Source organism: Pelobates fuscus, chromosome 2 (genome assembly GCF_036172605.1).
Source record: "Pelobates fuscus isolate aPelFus1 chromosome 2, aPelFus1.pri, whole genome shotgun sequence".
Classification (NCBI taxonomy): Eukaryota; Metazoa; Chordata; class Amphibia; order Anura; family Pelobatidae; genus Pelobates; species Pelobates fuscus.
The window spans coordinates 115,040,970-115,064,822 of record NC_086318.1 but is presented as its reverse complement, the minus strand read 5'-3'; the positions used below and the strand labels follow the sequence as shown (position 1 = coordinate 115,064,822).

The following is a 23,853-nucleotide window of genomic DNA, read 5'->3' as shown; positions in this document are numbered from 1 at the left end:
CAAATAAAATGGTAGTCATTAGCTATATCTAAGATATATCTTTGGAGCAGACGAAGAAATCTTGATCGTGCATTGTATAAAACGCTATGTGCCTGTAGCACTTGGCTAATGTGTGTTTGTTATATAAAGAGACAGTGACTCGTTCGGCCAGGGAACCATGTGTAGCAGGCACAATTTACTGATGCAGATACAATGCACGTCTTCCAAATGAGCTGGATAGACAGCTGCAAGAGCCAGGACTGCAACAACAAAGAGCTAAAGAGTGAAAAAACATTAATAAGAGCTTTTCGATTCTTCTCCTGTCCAAAATGAACAATGTTGATTGTCTACGGATGACATTTAGGGCTACGTTTGGCCAACAGCAACACTTTATAGCTTCTTTTCTGTGTAGAATCCTCAAACAAAAGTAATTGTCTGTGTACAAGTATACTTTGGGAAGCCATATTTTTCATAATGTTTATTGTTCTGTCTGCATCCCAGCAGCCCAAGGCTTTTTTTCAACTCAGCAAGTGTTTATCTTTACCTCTTATCTAGGCCAACAGCTATTGATATTCACCCAAGATTCACTTGGAAAGCATTAAATAAACAGCAATATCCCGCAGGACATAGTAGATAAATAGGTGCTTTTGGTCATTAGAACTTTGTAACTAATATCAGATACAAAGCAAGCCAAAATGTATTACACTTTTGAATAACTGTTCAGAGTTCCTACACTCTCTCTAGCCCTGGCACAGATAAGTTGTGTAGATTTTTGAACATAGGTACTCACTGTTATTCAGGGCCACACTGTAGCTTTTGTCTCTAGTCGTCACCAAACTAGGATAGGTCCATATCTACACATATGGTTATATACGCACTTGAACCTGTAAACTAATCTGCAGGCGCTAAGTTACGTCAGCTTGTATGGAGAAAGGAGAAGATACTGTGCTTTGTGATAAAATAACAGAAAGATACAAACAAGAACAATCTGGAACTCTGACAAGTCGTCAGACAAAGCAAGTTACTTTAATGTGATGCAGTTCACTGAGAGTACACCATAGCAGCAACAAGTTATAGTTTGTTTGAGGTTGTATTCTCATTAAACGGACTCTCCAGTGCTAGGAAAACAAACCCGTTTTCCTGGCACTGCAGGATCCTGCAGTGCCCCGCATCCCATGTTGCTGAAGGGGTTAAAACCCCTTCAGCTACTTAACTGAATCCAGCGCTGATGTCCCTCAGCGCTGGGTAAGGCTCCGCCCACGCTCCTCCTGGCCTCGCGTGCGCTTTAGACCTCCCCAGAGGAAAGCAATTTTTCAATGCTTTCCTGAGGGGAAAATCTGACGCTGGAGGTCCGGGAGGACACCCAGCGTCAGATAACGGACCAAAAGTCTGTTATGAATCCGGAAGCGCCCGCCCCCAGTGGCTGTCTACCAGATAGTTAAAGGGATACACCAGACCCCTACATCAATTCAGCTTTCCGAAGTTCTTTGTGTGAAGAGTGTGTCCTCTTTTTTTTCAATTTTCAGAAAGTGCAGATTTTTTAAATATAAAATTTGAACTTTTCTAAATTGACCTTGTTATACCTTCCTAGCAGTCAACCAGACTTGTTACTTCCTAGTTGTTTAGCTCAATGGAGCTAAACTCAAGAGACAGGCTGTTGCTAAGAGCACCCGCCTTGCAAAGAATTCTTGTTGAGCTGTGATTAGACAACTACAGAAAGTATCGACTGGGTTAGAAGGGGAGGCCTTGCAAAGGCTGCAGACAAGAGAACTGCAGCTTTTGCAAGCTATTTTAGATGTACTCCCAATAAAAACAATACATAATTAAAGGCATGCAAGATTTTTATTGGGTTATATCTACTAAACCGTGATATTTATTTTATTTGGACAGTAAAGTGTCTCTTTAAATGTGACTATGTACATACTTCGGATCTGATGTGACATATATACCACGGTACTATTAGGGCAGGAAGCCCTTGTTCCTTCTGCATAGTATGCTCCCCAGTATGTGGATATATGCTCTCTATTTTTGACCAAATAATTCAACCAATGTATGTAAATACATCTCTTTTCACACATTCTTCTTTAATACTCCTGTCCACACTGTTACTGCTGAACACAACTATAAACAGTTATTTTGATAAAGTGCCAAAGTAATAAGCTTCCATTTAGTTTAATTAAACTCCACAAAGTTCTCTCAGTGCTCCCCTTCTCTGTGCAAACTATTATTTCAGTTTTCATGGGGACATTGAGCTGTCTTCACGGCCAAACAACAAGCTCTCTGTAGGTAGTTTTTTTTCTACATGGTGTCTGTTTCATCCCTCTGCTGACAAAAACAGTTTTATGTGTTTGAAGAAGATGGACAAGATTCTGAAAAAATGTTTAACATCTATTATCTTACCTTGCAGGTACTACGTGCTTAATTGCATTATTATCAGATAAAGAGCTCACAGTTGCTAACGTTGGCGATTCACGTGGGGTCTTGTGTGACAAGGATGGAAACGCTATCCCTTTATCGCACGACCACAAACCATATCAGCTGAAAGAAAGAAAGAGGATTAAAAGAGCAGGTAAGATCGTGCATTACAAGTTTTGCCTGTTTGTTCTAAAGGTACAAATACACTATTTTTTTTTTTTACTGTGTTCCATGAAATTCAAAGTCTGTGTATAAAAATTATAATCTAGTGAACCTGTGGATTGCTTCTTTATTATTTAATTTTTAAGGCTTAGATTCTATGTTTTATTTGCCTGGCTTATTTTTCTCATATTGTCTTTTTCATTCATGTCCCAAAAAGTAATTTCTGGGGTTTTTTTTTTGTTTGTTTTTTTGTTTATTTTTTCCTTTTTCAATCTGACCTTGTCCATGTCTTGTAGTTTCTTTGATCATCCACCTACTTTGTTCCTCTAAACTCAACTTTGATATATTGTGGCATGTGTGTATAATATGCTAATGTGCGGAATTGCAATGGTCACACCATTTCATTTAAAAGATATTCAGGTTTTTCATGTTTGAAGCACAGCCTGATATACAACGCTTAGAGGGTCTGTGACCATTTTTATTACGCATTTTATAATCATTATTAAAGCATTAACACATTCTGCAGCACTTTAGAAGTTTATAAGTTTGTCAGTTTATCAGTTTGTATAACAGCAAGTTATTGACAAACAAGAAAAATATGCAAATAGAACGAAGAGGTTAAGTGGGTCCTATTTTAACAAGTTTGCAGACTTGTTGCAGTGCAACAAGCTATGTCCTCTTGTTGTGGTAGTTTTTCTTCTTTTAAATATAGTCTGCTCCTTTACTGTGTTGATTCACTTTATGTATTTAAATGTTTCTATCATATCCCCCCTGTCTTGTCTTTCCTCCAAGCTATACATGTTAAAGGACCACTCTAGGCACCCAGACCACTTCAGCTTAATGAAGTGGTCTGGGTGCCAGGTCCAGCTAGCTTTTACCCTTTTTTTTTTATAAACATAGCAGTTTCAGAGAAACTGCTATGTTTATACTGAGGGTTAAGCCAGCCTCCAGAGCCTCTAGTGGCTGTCTCACTGACAGCCGCTAGAGGCGCTTGCTTGCTTCTCACTGCTTCTCATTGCGTGCTTCGCATTATGAATGCTTTCCTATGCGACCGGCTAAATGCGAGCGCGGCTCCTGCCGCGCATGCGCATTCAGCCGATGACGTCGCAAGAAAGAAGAGGAGGAGGAGGAAAGCTCCCCGCCCGGCGCTGGAGAAAGAGGTAAGTTTAACCCCTTCCTCCCCCCAGAGCCCGGCGGGAGTGGGTCCCTGAGGGTGGGGGCACCCTCAGGGCACTCTAGTGCCAGGAAAACGAGTATGTTTTCCTGGCACTAGAGTGGTCCTTTAAGATCCTTTAACCTTTCCTGGTAAGTTTTATCCTGCAATCCATGAACCAGTTTAGTAGCCCTTCTCTGAACTCTCTCTAAGGTATCAATATCCTTCTGAAGATACGGTCTCCAGTACTGCGTACAATACTCCAAGTGAGGTCTCACCAGTGTTCTGTACAATGGCATGAGCACTTCCCTCTTTCTACTGCTAATGCCTCTCCCTATACAACCAAGCATTCTGCTAGCATTTCCTGCTGCTCTATTACATTGTCTGCCTACTAAGTCATCAGAAATAATCACCCCTAAATCCCTTTCCTCAGATGTTGAGGTTAGGACTCTATCAAATATTCTGTACTCTGCCCTTGGGTTTTTACGTCCAAAATGCATTATCTTGCACTTATCCACATTAAATGTCAGTTGCCACAACTCTGACCATTTTTCTAGTTTATCTAAATCATTTGCCATTTGGCTTATCCCTCCTGGAACCTCAACCCTGTTACATATCTTAGTATCACCAGCAAAAAGACATACCTTACCATCAAGACATAAATATCATATCATATAAAAGATAATGGGTCCAAGTACAGATCCCTGAGACAGGGCCGGACTGGGAATAAAAGGCAGCCCCAGAAAATTTTTATACCAGTCCTATCAATAATTGTGCCAGCGGTGACAAATATAGAGGTATTTAGAATTTCACTTCTAATTTTAAAAAAAAAATACACATTTGTGCATATGTATAAATGCATAATACTCCAACAAATCTCAAATAAAGCAAAACTTAATTTAAATTTTTAATTAAATCTGTCATTTTAAAGAAAAACATATATAGACAGACATATTTTTGATTAATGGATACTCACTGGCACAAACACTGGCATGTAGTCACTGATGCCCACACATACACACTCATTAACAGACACCGGCACACAAACACACTAATGCTGTATTCCATACAAACACTGGTACACAATCGCTAATGCATACATACTCACTGACACACACACTGATCCATACTGACACACACACACACTTATCTATACTGACACACACACACACACACACTGATCCATACTGACACACACACACTGATCTATACTGACACACACACACACACACTGATCCATACTGACACACAGACACACACTGATCCATACTGAGACACACACTGATCCATAGTGATGCACACACACAAACTGATCTATACTGACACACACACACACTGATCCATACTGACACACAGACACACTGATCCATACTGAGACACACACTGATCCATAGTGACGCACACACACAAACTGATCTATACTGACACACACACACACTGATCTATACTGAGACACACACTGATCCATAGTGACGCACACACACAAACTGATCTATACTGACACACACACACACTGATCCATACTGACACACAGACACATTGATCCATAGTGACGCACACACACACACACTGATCCATAGTGACGCACACACACAAACTGATCCATACAGACACACTGATCCATACGGACACACCCACACACTGAGGTGAGAGAGGACCTTCATTGTTCAGCTCATGTGGCCCCGACGTGAGTGTGTGTATTGGGGGCTGCACTGTGCGGCCTCAAGTGCCACGGCCCACCTGGAGATTTCCCGGTATCCTGGTGGGCCAGTCCAGCCCTGCCCTGAGGTACCCCACTGGTGACAAGCCCATGCTTTCAATATAGTCCATTTACTACAACCCTCTTTTGCCTGTCACTCAGCCACTGCCTTACCCATTCAACATTCCTTAGGAAAGGTGCAACCCCATATAAGTTCTATAGTTGTGAATTCGCAATCTTTATGAGGGAGGAAGATGATAGGTAATTAAAATGTAAGATTCCTTTATTATTTTTTAGTCGTACAGTAGCACAGATCATCTCTCTGTCGTCTTTCCCTATTTATATTTTAATCCATCCTTTACCCTACACCTCCTGTCTCTGAACCTAGCTTTACCTCTCTCCTTCACCTTTATTATACTTCTCTTCTGTGTGTCCTGGAACAGACAGACAGACATAGATTGAATTAATGATATTTCTGGACAGTGCTGCTTCTGATTTGACCTGCTGATAACTTGTAATTTAAATGAATGCCTCTCCATTTAAGGAAAACAGCCGTTATAGGGCAATGTATGCAACTAGAAACCTCAGTTAGTTTGCATCTATAAATATATATTCTGTTTATCCCATTTAAGGCCACCTCTGCATAAAATAATAGCCTCCTGTTACACAATATTGTCAGATGCACTGCTGGCTAAAATACGGTGTGTCTGGTGCTATTAATTGGGTTTAATGTTAGCAGAATGCTGACTTAGGAGACCAGTGTTTGGATAATGGCACATAGTTAGGAAGATTATTTATTGCTTGTTTTCATGAAACCACACATACCGCTATTTGACAATACAAATTATCATTGTTTTAGTTTTTAAGTAAGCAGATTTTCAGAGCTCTGCAATTTTATGCTCTTGTGATGAATAGTGTGTTGAATACATCGGATACAATATCCTGGTTTAGTATTTTTAATTTATGTGAGCCTTGGATTGATTCTGTTGGAAATCTCTACTGGGTGTAAGGCATCGCTAACTGATATTGGAACGTTTTTTGGCTAATATTGGGAAGAAATAGTTCCTGAGACTGCAGATGTGCTAAGTATACACTAAAACACATCATTGAATGCACAGAGAAGCTGGTTGGGCTGTATTTAAAGGATATTTGTACTTGTAATATAAGATGGCATCAGTTAATAGATAATTTAATTCGAACATTGTGCTAACTAAACTGTTAACATATGTATATTACATATATTTAAGCCGTCTCTAAGAACAATGTATAGGGTGGGAGCACAGTCAATATGGGGGGTGCACTAATAATTTCCATGGGGGGAGGTGGGATAATGTGCCGCCATTGGCTATCCAGGACCAGCATGCACCAAATCTGCACAGAATTCACATTAGTGACTTAAAATTGTTATTTTAAATTGGCTAATGACACCTCTTTATTTTGATCTGTCAACTGTTCAGTAGATAACCCCCTATTTGCTATCTTTATGTTGGCTTTCTCTATTTAAGGACACCAAATAAGGGAGCTGCAAGCTAAACAGCAGCTGGATTGATACATAACGGTACCAATTTATGGACTTGTCGACAAAACCGCTGAAAGATCATAATTTAGAGAAGCCCCTTTTCTAATTTTGATCTTTCAGTTGTTTAGTGGATTTGTTATGCTTATGTGGGATTGTCATACTAAACACATATACATTTTCATACATACACAATCACAGAGATCCATGACCATAGACATACTAGCGCACACACACATAATTAAAAGACATACAGACACATTCATACACATATTTCTTTTTATTTAGTAAGAGGTCCATCCAGCCTCCCTACCTTGCTCTCCCTGGTGGCCAGTGGGTTTTTGGGGATTACTGTGCTTTCTCTGTATAAATCACATGTGCACCCTCTAGTGATGCCGATTACACCTTATCCAGACTGCAGACACACTGTGGTCAAGTAGGTAGGCAGTGAAGTAAGAGGTGGGCGTCCCCTCCGATCAATTAAGAATCTATGGAGTCATATGAATAATGTTAAAAAAAAAAACTTTTACTTTACCTATTGGATTCCTAAGTCAAGAGATACAATTTTTTAAGGAGATATATACATTTGATTGGCGTAAAATATCACTTAAGTACGTGAGTATTAACCTGTCTGAATGCAACAGTCTCTTAATTCAGGAAAACCAAAAGAAACTATATAAACTAAAACAACAAACGGTGAAATGGAGAGACAGGGAGGTATCATTATTAGGCCGTGTGAATTCAATAAAGATGATGATTATAATACATATATTATACCTTTTTCGCACAACACCCGTAGCATTACCTAATAGTATAGTAAGAAAATTTCAGTTCATTATAAACGCTTATATTTGGAATAAGAGACCCCTACGGACAGCTCATTATTTAGCATAGAAGCCCTAGGCATACCATGTATACAAAAGTACTATAAAGCATCAATACTTACGCAGGGATTAACAGCTATTTCTAGTTCAAAACCACCAATATGGCCTATTTTGGAAAATGCATGTATGAAACCATATATGGTAGATCAACTTTTGTGGCCAACTACGATACCAGTTTCCGACAAAATTTCAATACTTTCTAGTTCTAGATATATGCTCCATTGCTGGAAGAAATGGGCTTCTACTCTTATGGGTAAAGTTAACCTCTTATAATTAGCCCCTCTACAAGTGCTTACATCACCTTCGATAACGTCGTATTTTTCTGTAGAATCATGGGTTAGGAAAGGAGCAGATAAAATAAATCTGATATGTGATGAAAAATAAATTAAAGGACCACTATAGTCACCCACTTAAGCTCAATGAAGTGATCTGGGTGCCAGGTCCATCTAGTGTTAACCCTGCAGCTGTAAACATAGCAGTTTCAAAGAAATTGCTATGTTTACACTAGGGTTAATCCATCCTCTAGTGGCTGTCTCATTGACAGCCGCTAGAGGCGCTTCCGCACTTCTCACTGTGAAAATCACAGTGCGAAGACGCTGACGTCCATAGGAAAGCATTGAGAAATGCTTTCCTAGGGACTGTTTGAAGGCGCACGCGGCTCTTGAGTTAGGAGAGTTCCCTAGTGCCAAGGGAGCCCGGCGCTGGAGAAAGGTAAGAGTTTATCCCCTTCAGCCCGGCGGGAGGGGGGCCATGAGGATGGGGGGGGACCTAAAGACCCTATAGTGCCAGGAAAACAAGTTTGTTTTCCTGGCACTGTAGTGGTCCTTTAAGGCTTTCCCAGATTTTCATGGAAAATTTTCTTTATCACCTAAATAATTATTCATATGTCTTTGGCTTAAAATGTTATTTATTTTAGAGGTCTACATGCAAATAATATCTTTGTTAGAACTCCTTTTGGCCATCAATGAATGGGGAAAATAAAAAAGAGTAAACTACTATATTTATGTTACAATGCGTTCTCAAATTTGGGTAAAGAAGTTAAACCAAATCATATTATAAAATGGGAAGAAGAACTGGGTACATCATTTCCTATTTCCCAATGATTGCAGACTATTAAGATAACTAAAACAGCATCCCATAGTCTATCTTATTGGGAAGCATTTTTTAAGATATTTATGAGATGGTACTTCGTACCTATTAGATTGGCACATATGCATGTTAAGATATCACCGTTATGTTGGAGATGTTTATGAGAGACAGGGACCGTACAACACATTTTTGGGGATTGTTTAAAATTAAAGCTATTTTGGAAAACTATCAGTAAAGTAATGAAAAAAAAGGAAATAATTCCCTTTCAGTCAGATTGCTATTTACTTCACCAAATTCCTTCTTTAGCTGATTAAGAAATATAGAAACATAGAATGTGACGGCAGATAAGAACCATTTGGCCCATCTAGTCTGCCCAATTTTCTAAATACTTTCATTAGTCCCTGGCCTTATCTTATAGTTAGGATAGCCTTATGCCTATCCCACGCATGCTTAAACTCCTTTACTGTGTTAACCTCTACCACTTCAGCTGGAAGGCTATTCCATGTATCCACTACCCTCTCAGTAAAGTAATACTTCCTTATATTATTTTTAAACTTTTGCCACTCTAATTTAAGACCATGTCCTCTTGTTGTGGTAGTTATTTTTCTTTTAAATATAGTCTCCTCCTTCATTGTGTGGATTCCCTTTATGTATTTAAATGAGGTCTCACCAGTATTCTGTACAATGGTATGAGCACTTCCCTCTTTCTATTGCTAAAACCTCTCCCTATTCAACCAAGCATTCTGCTAGCATTTCCAGCTGCTCTATTACATTGTCTGCCTACCTTTAATTCATCAGAAATAATCACCCCTAAATGCCTTTCCTCAGATGTCGAGGTTAGGCCTCTATCAAATATTCTATACTCTGCCCTTGGGTTTTTACGTCCAAGATGCATTATCTTGCATTTATCCACATTAAATGTCAGTTGCCACAACTCTGACCATTTTTCTAGTTTACTTAAATCATTTGCCATTTGGCTTATCCCTCCTGGAACATCAACTCTGTTACATATCTTAGTATCATCCGCAAAAAGACATACCTTACCATCAAGACCTTCTGCAATATCACTAATAAAAATATTAAAGAGAATGGGTCCAAGTACCCCACTGGTGACAAGCCCAAGCTTCGAATATACTCTGTTGACAATAACCCTCTGTTGCCTGTCATTTAGCCACTGCCTAACCCATTCAACAATATTTGAATCCAAACTTAAAGATTGCAGTTTATTGATGAGCCTTCTATGTGGAACAGTGTCAAAAGCCTTACTGAAATCTAGGTAGGCAGTGTCTACTGCACCACCCTGATCTATTATTTTAATTACCCAAGCCAACACATATTTGCTAACTTCCAATCTTCTGGTACTACTCCGGTTAACAATGATTGGTTAAATAAATCCGTTAATGGTTTTGCTAGTCCACCACTAAGTACTTTTAATAACTTTGGGTGTATCGCATCAGTATGTCAGTGGCCTGTGTTGTGTTTTTCTCTGAGCTTGTTACCAAGCACTTAGCAAACCCATTGAGGGAAATAATCAGTTCTTGCCAACATCTGCACATTGCAGTCATATTAAACTTTAAGCTAAAAATGTGAGCTTAAGAGTCAGGTGCTTAAAATCTGTTACCCACATTATAAATGGCACATATTAACTCCCACTGACATGGGCCTTTCATGCATTATCAGTGAATGTGATCATAACCTAGAGACAAGCAGCCACTAAAATCAAAACCAAATGTAGCATCACAGACATACACTGTAACCAGCAACTGCCTGCTGTGTTTAGTTCAGAATACATACTTTCTTCTTCCGTTTGACTTTTCTATAGCTTCTTGGACAACAAATTTCACTAAACAGATGTTTATTATAACAAGATAATATGTGTTACATATCAGAAAATGATTAAAACACATATCTATGCATTTATTTATATGTTTATTATGATTACTTCTAACGTCACTTGTTAGACTATTTCAGTTTATTACAATATGATGACTGGTTTCTGTTATTTTCTAGGTGGCTTCATCAGTTTCAATGGATCTTGGAGAGTTCAAGGGATTTTGGCGATGTCCCGTTCCCTTGGAGATTATCCCCTGAAAAATCTAAATGTCATCATCTCAGATCCCGATATATTAAGCTTTGACCTGGACAAACTTCAGCCAGAATTCATGATCTTGGCATCTGATGGCCTATGGGATGCATTTAGCAATGAAGAAGCTGTCCGGTTTATCAAAGAGCGTTTGGACGAACCACATTTTGGAGCCAAGAGCATCGTGTTACAGTCATTTTACAGAGGATGCCCTGATAACATAACTGTCATGGTTGTAAAGTTCAGGAATAGTAGCAAAACAGAAGATCAATAAAGTTTCCATAAATGGACTACAGGCAACTTATTTTATTTTAACTTAGTAAGAAAACATCAAACCTTAAGATTATTCTACAGCCCTATACCCATGTCTTTGGCTCGAACATGGCCTCATCACAGTTAATGTATCCATCAAATGTAAAATGATGAACCAACGGGAAACATATATGACCCAACATTGTTACTCCATTAACATGCAACTATCTGTATTAAAACAAAAAAGTGTTCTTGCCTTTGAAATGTTACTATTTATTTTGTTTATTGGTGGTGGGGGGGGGGGGAGCGGGGGGTGCTAGCAACACAATATCTGTAATATGCCAAGTGTAATGAATTTGAGTGATTTCTCACCAGCTCTGAGCTGCAGTAATTGGAAAGAATTATCTCGGACTTATTACACTGTAGTGCATATGATATCAATATTTATTTAGAATTGACATTCTGTAGAGATGTAATATTTATTCACTCTATTTTTGTAAAAACAAATGCTCAAAGTGAAAAAATTATTTGTGTTAAGTTGTAAGATACTATCCACCAAAAGACAACTATAAAAGAAACCACTAGTAGCTCCGTGCAAACTATATGGTGTTTATAAATGTATATTACCTGCCAGAATACCAATTAGGTGGCAAGACTATCTCCATGTGTATATTACATCAGTAAGGTTCAACCAGGAGTGCATTCTGAGACATTAATGCATCATTTATGAACAAATGGGAGTCAAATATAATATTTAACTCGGAATTCAGAAAAAGGCATATAATATTTCATCATCAATGTTTAGTTTTGTTTTTTTGTTTTTTGCTTCTACCTATCTATCATATTGGACTTTAAAGCAAAAATATATATATTTAACTTTTTGTGACAGAAGCAGATTTTGCAACTGTCTGAGACATGTTGTTGGACTCATTGATGTTGCTTATGCGTAACTAGATTAATCCAAGTACAACATTTGAAACAAAATGTGTTTGCCATGGTGATGTTAAAAGGGAACGTGTCTCTAAATAAGAAAACCTAGAACTGCTTTTAAAGCTTTTCCTGTTGAATGAAATAAGAATATTCATCGTTCAAAGGTTCCTGTTTAGTGAAGAGTTTGCTGAAGCATTTTCATAACCCTTTTTGTACCATGTCATTCAAGATTAACGGGAATAATGTGTGTAAAAATAGTGTAATTCATCATGCATTTGGGGGCAAACCAATTTTACTGAAATGGTGCTATAGCATTGGATTTCTCTGCTGTAGAAAAGGTTTATAGAAATGAATAATAAAACAATGCAATCACTCAATGAATGTATAGTTCATGTGAATTGTATAATCTTTTGCCATTCTATCCTAATGGAAAGGTTAATAGAATCACATTCTAAAATAAGCCTGGAATTAAATGCAGGTCTCACAGGAATAATGGTGAAGGGTTAATGAAGTTAATAATATATTTATAAATGGCATGACAGAGATCTTCTAGTTTGACGTTAATAGATGTTCTTTTTCCTGTGAGACGGCTTTTAACCCCTTAAGGACACATGACATGTCTGACACGTCATGATTCCATTTTATTCCAGAAGTTTGGTCCTTAAGGGGTTAAAGGGACACTTTTAATTACTGCATTAAAACGCAGAACAATAAAAGAAGCATTTTTGAAGTTCATGCCATTGTTGCCAATAGTATTTGTAACCTTCTCTATTGACTAGGAGTAGCAGACACACATGTCAGCCAGTTCTTGCCATTACAGTCTTTTCAGAAGATGAGTTGAGGATATTTCATCAACTCATGCTCAGCAGAGGTTTGTGGACTACATATTACATAGTTACATAGTTTATCATATGACAGCCATTCATCAGAAAACTGCTACTCAAGCCAATAATGTAATTGTGCGACAGAGATCAACTTGCCGTTAGCTCCATTCATGGTTGCATGAATTTAGCTATAGATTGGAATCTGTGGAAGGTGCTCATATAGGTGGACATATCCATTGTATACGTACTCTTTTCAGGCACACACCATACATGTATTTTATTCTTATTTCCTTACTCCAAGTCAGAAGGGAGAGCAGGGCCAGCGGACTTGACTCCAGTGTCTTCCTACCTTTAAGTACCGGGGAAAAGGAATTCCTATCGCCTGGTGCCCGGGACAGGCAATTTTGGGCGCTGGGCAGGAAGATTGTTTTTCCCCTTAAGCCTTACAGTGAGCAAGCAACAGGTCTGACACAGGGCGGGGCCAGGGAGTGTGGTTTGAACCTTCATTGGGTGCAAAACACAGTTATCACTGCTTCACTGTCCTGCACTACTCACTAATGAGCACTGCAATGAGCTTGAGCCATTACTGGGGTTTGCACCCGAAGGGGCTGCAGACCCCAGGCTCCACACAAGGCTGTCCTGGCTGCTCTACCTTCCACCCAGGCTGTTCTCCTCCTCCGTTTCCTCCACCTGTCTATACACTGCTGAGCATCCTGCTTCCCTGCTGATCCGAGTGCTCATTTCCTCCCCTTTTTGTAACCTTGTCTGGTCCACCAGGGACCTGCAAGAAAGGTAAGCAGGTAGCAAAACAGAGCACCCTTACATCCACACACATTACACACTGCCTATACTCTCCACATTAAACAAAGCCAACAAACCACTACTAGCCCCTCCCATATATCTTCACTGCCGCTTCTCGGTCTCTCTGCTTTGCCAATGACTTTTTGCTGTCCACTGCTCGCATCCCTTACGGCTAACTCACGCTTGCAGGACTTCTCGCGCAGTGGCGGATCCAGAGCCTGATCTCGGGAGGGGCACTTGTAGATTATTTAAAGAAATAATCCAGGCACAATAACCACTACAGCTCAGTGTAGTAGTTATGGCGCCCGTAGTGCCAGTTCCCATCCCTGAGTAAGTAGTCAAACCATTTAAGAACAGTTTGACAACTTACCTGGGGTCTGCTGAGATATAGGGCATAGGAGCAGTGGTATGTGTTAAGGGTGAAGTGTGTGTGAAAGGTGTAGTGTGTGTGTGAGGGCGGCAGTGTATGTCAGGGTTGCAGTGTGTGTGTTAGGGGACAGTGTATGTGTGGGGCAGTGTGTGTATGGGGGGCAGTGTGTGTAGTGTGTGTATGGGGGGCAGTGTTTGTGGGGCAGTGTGTGTAGTGTGTGTATGGGGGGCAGTGTTTGTGGGGCAGTGTGTGTAGTGTGTGTATGGGGGGCAGTGTTTGTGGGGCTGTGTGTGTAGTGTGTGTATGGGGGGCAGTGTTTGTGGGGCAGTGTGTGTATGGGGGCAGTGTTTGTGGGGTAGTGTGTGTATGGGGGACAGTGTGTGTAGTGTGTATGGGGGGGGGAGGAGGGTAGGAAGGCTTTTAATTTTTTTATTTTTTATTAAATTAAATATTCTATGTCCCCCCTCCCTTCTTGCCTTTACTGAGGAGGAGGGGGGACATTTCTTGGTCCCAGTGGGAATCCCTGGTGGTCCAGTGGTTACAGTGAACTCTAGCCCGGGCTCCAGGGCTAGAGTTCACTCTCGCGAGATTTGGAGCGTTGCCGTGGTAACCGCAGCAACGCTACGTGCTTGCGAGAGTAGGACCCAGAGGAGCTGCAGGTAAGAGCTCCCGGGTCCTCTCTCCCTCCCTCCCCTGCCGGCTGTCAGCACAGTGCCTGCGGACCGGGGAGGGAGATCACTGATCTCCCTCCCCGGTCCGCAGGTACATTGCAGGGCTGGCGCTTGGACAATGCCAGCCTGCATTAGCCGGCAGGGGAGAATCTCGGGGGGGGCAATTGCCCCATTGCCCCCCCCCCTCCCCGTGGATCCGCCACTGTTCTCGCGGGCAGCTTCCTATGGAATAGCCTGCCTACAACCTCAAGCTCTCCCCAAGTCTTCATTTAAAAAGTGCATCAAAACCCATCTCTTTAGGAAAGCTTGTGGCCTCCCAGGGTAACCTTTACCTTACATACCTGTCTCTTGCTCTCTCTTAAAGGGCAGCACTCTATTCTTTCCTCCAGCTTTGCTTCACTCCACCTTGTTTGATTGCTAACTCTTGTCCAGTTGGGCTTTACACCCCACCTCCTATAGACTGTAAGCTCGTTTGAGCAGGGCCCTCTTCAACCTATTGTTCCTGTAAGTTTTTGTTATTGTCTCATTTATTGTTAAATCTCCTACTTTGATAATATTGTAAAGCGCTACGGAATATGCTGGCGCTATATAAATACCAGTAATTATAATAATAATCATAATATTACAGATGGTTAACGCACACTACACACACACATTACACACTACATATACCCTCCACATTAAACAAAGCCAACAACCCTGCATATTACAGATAGCTAATGCACTCCACACACACGACGCACAGCCAACAAACCCCACACTCGTTAAAGACAGCCAGCATGGACCACAAATTTTAAACACAGGCAATGTGCACATGCAGACACCCAGCACAGTGCTGCTTTAATAAGGACACTTAAGAGTGTCCATTATTTCTAAATAAAGTAATTTTGTGAATAGGCACAAGTGGATTGGATTACCACTTTAGTCCCATGGACAGGCTGATTTCTTTAGGATTTTCACACACTTGTCGCATTTTTCAAAAGTATCACTCAATGGGCTGCCTCTGATAGATGCTCTCAACCTATTACTTCTGCTGAAGCAAATACTTTAACATTTAGGAGCAGGCAGAAGAGAAGATGCATGTCCAGTGCATGGGGGACTCTGCCAAAGTGTTAAACCATTTGAAAACCGTTTAACACTTAAAGGTAGGTAAGCGCCGTTGACTCTGGGCATCCAATTGAATTCTACAAATGCAGTATTATCCCAGCCTCTTGATTAATGCCAATCACAATCCTCACTGTGTTCAACGATGATTCATGTTTACTACTAAACCAACCAGGAATAAAATAAAAATGAATGCTGTAACTCTCCATTGATTTAACATTGCATGTGCAAGGGTTAAAATACTACTGGATTAAGACAAGCTCGAGAGAATTCTAGTAGCAGATGTCACTTTAATGGATGAGAATTTTCAAGCATCATATTAATAATAATCTACTTGTGAATTAACTTGGAACAGTACATGATTCGAGGAAGTGAAGGTGTCATTTTTGTCCAAAGGGTTTCTCCTGGCTTTCTCTTATGAGCACATTGCACAATTTAACAGTACACAGCCATAAATCTGACAACGGTGAAATTAGACTATTGTTGGGTCATTAATGATGAACTCTGATCTCTGAGCTGCAGTTGAATCAAACGTTGCCTAAGCATACTGGTAGTTGTAGTGCATTACTCAGGCCCTGTATTCTCTTCATAATACACTTAATCGTACTGATGATAATTCATTTCTAGAAATTGAGTGGCTCCTGCAAGCTTATTCCATTTTTCCGCACCTCATTCTCTGATCGACTTGCAAGATTAAATTTTCGTTTCCACCCATTTAGGGCACATGTTATATTAAATTGTGATGCCAGGAAAGTGCAAGGAGTCTGATTTACAATGTAATTTCTTGTTGGATCTTTTCCAGAAAAAACAATAATTCTGTTGCTCTGCTTTCCGATTATTTTCTAACAGCATGTCGGTATTTTCATTTCATACCTTGTTAAAGTCATTTTAATTGGAAACAAATCAACAGTCTAGCAACACATTTAGCTGGGACTGTTTTCCAAGAAATCCTGTTCAGTGAGAAATCCTCAAAGACTGTTATCTAACATAGATCTGCTAATGTGGTTTACCCAGACTATTCTACTCACACTCATATTATGTCATTACTAATACTATCGTAAAGGAACTGATATAGTTTAATTTGTCTGCAATAAGGGGGAAATGTAGTAACCAGCTGCAACTGGAAAAGCAACTGCAATTATGTACGTTGTATGAATATATATATATATATATACAGTATTATCGTTATGTCTGATTTGTATTATTTGCACTTTCACGAAAAATCAATATAGCAAATACAATTGCTCTACTGTAATAAACCGTGACAAATCACTCAACAGATGACATTCTAAAAGAATACTTTAAACAAATGATAAACCATACTAAAATAGCTCCAATTTGTGAATAAATTTTGTAGTTAAGAAAATGAACAACTTTCTGTTTGATTAGTTACTACTAGTGTTAAGTGCAAAAAAAGCAGTAATTATTTAATGTTTTTATCTGTACGTGTTAAATGTTGTTTTTAAAGTGTTCTAAGATAAGCTGTTTATGGCAATTTTCTGCATGTCATCATCTCTTAAGGCAAATAACATGTCAAACTCGCGGCCCACAGGCCGCATGGGGCCCACAATGGACATCTTTGCGGCCCGGCAGGCCACGAGTGCATACTTAGTGTTAAAGCAGAGTAGGCACCTGCTTTCTCCACATTGCAGGTACCTACTCTGCTAAAAGTTACCCGGCCGGGGAGGAGAGGTTCCTGGTGGCAGCGAGGAAGCTCAGCCTTCCTGCTCCCTCTCGCGCGCCGTCTGTAGTGATGCCTGGCGCCGGAATATGACGTCATTCCGGCACCCGACATCACTAAACTGTGCGCGAGGGAGCATTGAAGAGCAGGAAGGCTGAGCTCCAGATAGAAGAGGGCCCACACCAGCTCCCAAAGATAGGGAGCAATAAATAAAATTATGTGAGTGCAAGAATGTGTAAATGGGTGTGTGTGTGTTGGTCAGTGTTGCATTGGCTGTGACTGGACAGTGGAGTACCTGGAGGTGCATGGAGGCACACAGCGCCACGTCACATTACGACATGACATCTACGTGCTCCACCTTAACACAAGGATTGGGGGCGGATTTACTAGAGGGAGTGCTGTGGTTTAGTAGAGGGGGATGCTGGTTTTTTTTTTTTATACTGTATTTTTCAAAAATTTCTATGAAAATTTAAGGGTTCTTTTTTTTTGCTGCCCACATAAACTTAAACCTTGTTTATGTGGCCCATGCTAGACTTTGAGTTTTACATGCTTGCTGTAGGGCCATCCCACCCGGCTGCACAGTAGCTTTGATTGTCTGTTAAGTGACTATGCATTGCAAATATATATATTACTATCAAAATACACTTAGAATGAAATATTATATATATATATATATATTACACATGTGCAATTTGTTTCGTTCCCAATGTCAATTCGGACATTCGGATAATTCCGAATGTCAGAATAGCTAAATTTACGAATTTCGGAAGTGCCAAACCGAACCGAACTGCGAAGTCCCGAAGCACCAAATGTCCAAATAGCCGAAGTGACGAATTTCAGATTTGCCGAACTAAACTGCCGAAGCGCTGAATGTCCGAATAGGCAAAGCACAGAATTGCAGAAGTACTAATATACCCAGTGGAAGAATGAAGAATGTTACACTGTATACCAGTTTAAATAAAAAAGTAACACACATAGCCAGGATTCAGCTTTAAGCATTTGCAACACTTAAAACAATCAAGTAACACGTTCATATAAAATGTAAGTTACTTAGCCAGTCAATGGATGGGAATGAGTATTAGGGAGCTATCTACCATTAGGCTGAAAGACCTAAATTGGTCTTTCAGCCAAATTTACTAATAATAGGTCAAAATTACTTAGTATTAGTAAATTATGCCCCTACTCGCTATACCGTGAGTAGGGGCATGTCAAATAAACAGTGAGCAGCCTGTTTAAAAAAAAACAAAAAAACAAGTTCCCCCCCCTCCCGAGCCCCCACCCGTGCCCTGAGTGGCGGGTGGGGGTCCTAAACACCAATATGGGGGGCCTATTGTCCTCCTCCCCTGGCCCCCACCCCTGAGTGGCGGGTGGGGGTCCTAAATCAGAATAAGGGAGGGACCCTTCCCCCTTATATCACCAGCTCCCTGCCCCCCTTTATCACTAGCCACCTGCGCACTTCAATTAAACGCAATCATTTTATATCTATCTATCTATATATATATATATATATATAGATATAGATATATAGATAAATATATAAAAAGCAAAAAGGACAAGCACTTACATTAGAGGCTGCTGTTCCCTGGATCCAGCTGTCAGTTTTTCCTACTCTGCCTGACGTTGCGACTGAAGAGCACCTGCCGCCCTGACACCCACTGAGCGGATCCTTCCGACGTTGGGCCCCCACTCTTCTCCATGCTCCTCTGCATTCCAATTCAGGCCGGTTTGTCAGTGACTGACTGCAAGCTGTGTTGGCCACCTGGCACCCCTGTTGCCATGGCGCCCTGTGCGACCGCACAGCACACACACCCCAAAGGCCAGCCCTGGTTACAGTCACACAAAAAGGCAGTCAGGCACAGTTACAATCAGGTACAGTCTCACACACACAGACAGTCATACACAGAGTACAGTCTCTCTCTCTCACACACACACACAGGCAGACAGTCACACAAAGAGTACAGTCTCACACACACAAGCAGACAGTCACACACAGTACAGTCTCACACACACAGGCAGACAGTCAGACACTGTTACAGACACTCACGCACAGAGTACAGTCTCACACACAGTCAGTCAGTCACACACAGAGTACAGTCTCTCACACACACACACACAGGCAGACACTCACACACAGAGTACAGTAACACAGAGTACAGTCTCTCACACACAGACAGTCAGACACTGCTACGGACAGTCACAAACACACACAGGCAGACAGTCACACACAGAGTACAGTCTCTCTCTCTCACACACACACAGGCAGACACTGTTACAGACACTCACAAACAGAGTACAGTCTCACAAACAGACAGTCAGTGACACACAGAGTACAGTCTCTCTCTCTCACACACACACACACACACACACACACAGGCAGACAGTCAGACACTGCTACAGACAGTCACACACAGAGTACAGTCTCACACACACACACACACACACACACACACACACACACAGACACTGTTACAGTCACACACAGAGTACAGCTTCACATACACACACAATACAGTCACACACACAGTTACCTGGAAGGGGGAGTGGAAGCAGGGATTCTTTTCTCTGCATCAAGTACTTGGAGCTTCAGTTAGCTCCGCCCCGGCTGCTTTTTAGCCCTGCCTCCTCCATGTGGTAAGCTCCGCCCCCGTCGTCTGGTAAGCCCCGCCTCTTTACTTTCATAGTCCCCGGTGGGAAATGATGAACTCTCCAACCGGGTGCTTGCTTCAGCTCCCCCTGCACTCACCCTGCCATGTGCGAGCTGTGTCGGCCACATGGTGCCCCCTGCTCCATGGCGCCCTGTGCGGCCGCACAGCTCGCATACCCCTAAGGCCGGCCCTGGATGGACTCATGTGGATACCACCAAGTTAAAGGGAAAGCGAAAGAGGTGGATCAGTATTAGGGGGAGGAAAGACAAGGAGCTCAGTTTTAGAGAGATTGGGTTTCAGAAATCGGGCGGACATCCAGTCAGAGATGGAAGAAAGACAAGCAGTGACACATTGCAGGACGGCAGGGGAGAGGTCTGGGGAGGAGAGATATATCTGGGTGTCATCAGTGTACAGGTGGTAGTGGAATCCAAAAGAGATAACAAGTTTGCCAAGAGAGGCAGTATAAAGAAAAAATAGAAGGGGACCAAGGACAGAGCCTTGGGGAACTCCAACCGAGACAGGACGAGGGGAGGAGGTATCATTAGAAAAGTAGACACTGAATGAGCATTGGGAGAGATAAGAGAAAAACCACAAGAGGACAGAGGCGCAGAGACTGAGTAATTGAAGAGTTTGAAGAAGGAGAGCATGATCAACCATGTCAAAGGCAGCAGAGAGGTCAAGAATAGTTAGTATGGAGTAGTGGCCTTTGGATTTAGCTGCAATTAGGTTGTAAAGTGGAGAGGGTGGAAGCCAGATTGAAGAGGGTCAAGGAGAGAGTTGGAATTGAGGAAGTGAGACATATGAGACATATGGGTAAAGACAAGTCTTTCACAAAGCTTTGAGGAAAAAAGGAGCAGGGATATGGGACAATAGTTAGATGGGGAGGACAGGTCAAGAGATGTTTTTTTTCAGGATAGGTACTACAGTGGCATGTTTAAGGTCAGCAGGGACAACGACAGTAAAGAGAGAGAGCAGTTGAAGATGTGTGTTAAAGAAGGCACAAGACAGGGGGAGAGATCTGATAAGGCGAGATGGGACAGGATCGAGCGGGCAAGTGGTGGTGCAAGAGGAAAGGTGAAGCACAGCCACCTCTTGTTCAGTAGCCGAGGGGAAAGTCTGAAGGGTAGGAAAGGCATGATCTACGGATGGTTGAGAAAGTAAATGGCAAGGTGGGGAGAATTCTTTCATTAGCTTTGCATGCTACCTTACTGACAAGATTGAACAGCTATCGGTTGTAAGGTTAGTTTGGGGGGTGGCCACAGCAGGAAGAAGAAGAGAGTTAAAGGTGTCAAAGAGACGCCTGGGATTGCGGGGGCATGAACTAATGAGAGAGGAAACGTTTGACTGTTTGGCGAGGGCAAGGGCTGCGCTGTATGAACACAATATGAATCTATAATGGAGATAATCTGCCTGGGTGCGAGACTTCCTCCAGGAGTGTTCAGCACAACGGGAGCATCTTTGCAGGTAGCGTGTTGATTTAGTATGCCATGGGGGGGAGGACAATAGTTCCCCCCTCCTAATTCTACTTTAGGGCCCCCACCCTCCATTCAGGGGTGGAGAACAATAGGTTCCCCCCCCTTATTCTACTTTAGGGCACCCACCCGCCACTTAGGGGTGGGGGCCGGCGGGGGGAGAACCATAGGCCCCCCTTATTCTGATTTAGGGCCCCACCCGCCGCTCAGGGGTGGGGAGGACAATAGGTGTGTCCCCCTTATTCTGGCTTAGGGCCCCCACCCGTCGCTCAGGGGTGGGGGCAGGGAGGGAGGACAATATGTCCATCCCCCCTTATTCTACTTTAAGGACCCCACCCGCCGCTCAGGGGTAGGGGCTGGAGGGGAGGATAAGTGATATAAGGGGGAAGGGGGCTGGTGATAAACAGTGGGCAAAGGGATGGTGATAGAGGGTGCAGGCGACAGATTGTGAATGTGCCTGAAATTGTCTAGAGGGTGTCAAACAAAGATGGCATGGGGGGTGCGCCACAAAATTAGCTCGCACAGGGCGCCTGAACACCTAAGGCCGGCCCTGAGTCCATCCTTGCAAGCAAGCTGTCTTGGCATTATACTTGATTCTGGTGTCACCTTTGAGCCTCACATCTAGTATGTTGCCAAATCCTGTAGATTCCATCCTAAAAACATAGCCCGCTTCCGCCCCTTTCTTACCCAAGATGCTACCAAGGAGCTTGTCCATGCTCTAGTAATTTCCTGCATGGATTATTGTAACCCTCTCCTAATTGGTCTTCCCAAAAGCCGTATTGCCCCGCTACAATCTGTAATGAATGCTGCCGCCAGACTGATATTCCTGTCTAGTCGGTCCTTTCACACCTCACCCCTCTGTCAGTCCTTTCATTGGCTTCCTTTATCCTATAGGAGTCAATTCAAAATGCTAACTCATACCTATAAAGCACTGAACAATTCTAGCCCATGTTAAATCTCTTCACAGATCCATAGGTATGCCGCTTCTCGGTCTCTCCACTCTGCCCATTACCTTCTCCTGTCCGCTGCTTGCACCCGTACGGCCAACTCATGCTTGTAGGACTTCTCGTGGGCGGCTCCCTTCCTATGAAATAACCTGCATACTGCCATCAGACTCTCCCCTAGTCTTTAGTCGTTTAAGAAGTGCCTTAAAACCCATCTCTTTAGGAAAGCTTATCCCAGACTAACCTCTACCGTACATACCTATCTCTTGCTCTCTCCTAAAGGGCAGAACTCTATCCTCTCCACCAGCTCTGCTTCCCTCCCACCTTATTTAATTGCTATGTCCTGTCCTATTGTGTTTTACACCCCACTTCCAATAGACTGTAAGCTCATTTGAGCAAGGTCCTCTTCAACCTATCATTCCTGTAAGTTTTCTTGTAATTGTCCTATTTATAGTTAAAGCGGCACTGTCATGCCGAATTCCGTTTTTTTTTAACCCCCCTCCCGCCTCAACTACATCCAATCGACCCCCTAGTCATCCCCAAATGCCCCTATGCCCCCCACATTACCTATTTTTTATTCTTTATTTTCTGCCCGATCTTTATTCAGGGCGCCGCCATCTTTGTGTGGGTAGGTGAAGTCCCTGTGGGACACGTCATCTACCCACACTAGATAGCCCTGAGATTCCCGCACATGCCCAGTGAAACACCTGGACATGCGAACGGGAATTTCACCTATTCATTCATTCATCAGACAGACGAATGAATGAATAGAAAAAATCAGACGAACAAACTAACACTGTGTATCAGTGTTAGTTTGTTCGTTCAGTTTATTACAAGGAGGGAGCTACCGGCGTGCAGCTCCCTCCTTGTAATATGTAACTATAGAAGCGGCAGGGAGCAGAGCTCCCCACCACTTCATAAGCCCCCCAGGTCCCCCCCTCACTCTATGGGGGTCAATATGACCCCCATAATAGGACAAGGGAGATTAAAATCTCCCCAATGCCCCTACTCGCTATACCGCGAGTAGGGGCATGTCCACTAAACAGTGAGCAGCCTGTGGCTGCTCACTGTAAAAAAAAAAAAAAAAAGGGTAATAAGGGGGGGACGGGGGGCCTACTGTCCTCCCCCGCCGGCCCCCACCCCTGGGCGGCGGGTGGGGGCCATAATAGTAATAAGGGG

The 23,853-nt window shown here is 42.2% G+C and overlaps 1 protein-coding gene across 1 annotated transcript in view; it reads left to right on the top strand.

Moving 5' to 3' along the window:
- PPM1L (protein phosphatase, Mg2+/Mn2+ dependent 1L) overlaps positions 1-12,539 on the top strand; it is a 241,430-nt gene extending 228,891 nt beyond the window's left edge. Inside the window, exons 3-4 of the mRNA XM_063442605.1 lie at positions 2,387-2,548; positions 10,908-12,539. Coding sequence (XP_063298675.1) covers positions 2,387-2,548; positions 10,908-11,254 — 509 coding nt within the window. The 3' untranslated portion in view covers positions 11,255-12,539. The remainder of the gene's footprint in view (positions 1-2,386; positions 2,549-10,907) is intronic.
- The last annotated feature ends 11,314 nt before the right edge of the window (positions 12,540-23,853 follow it).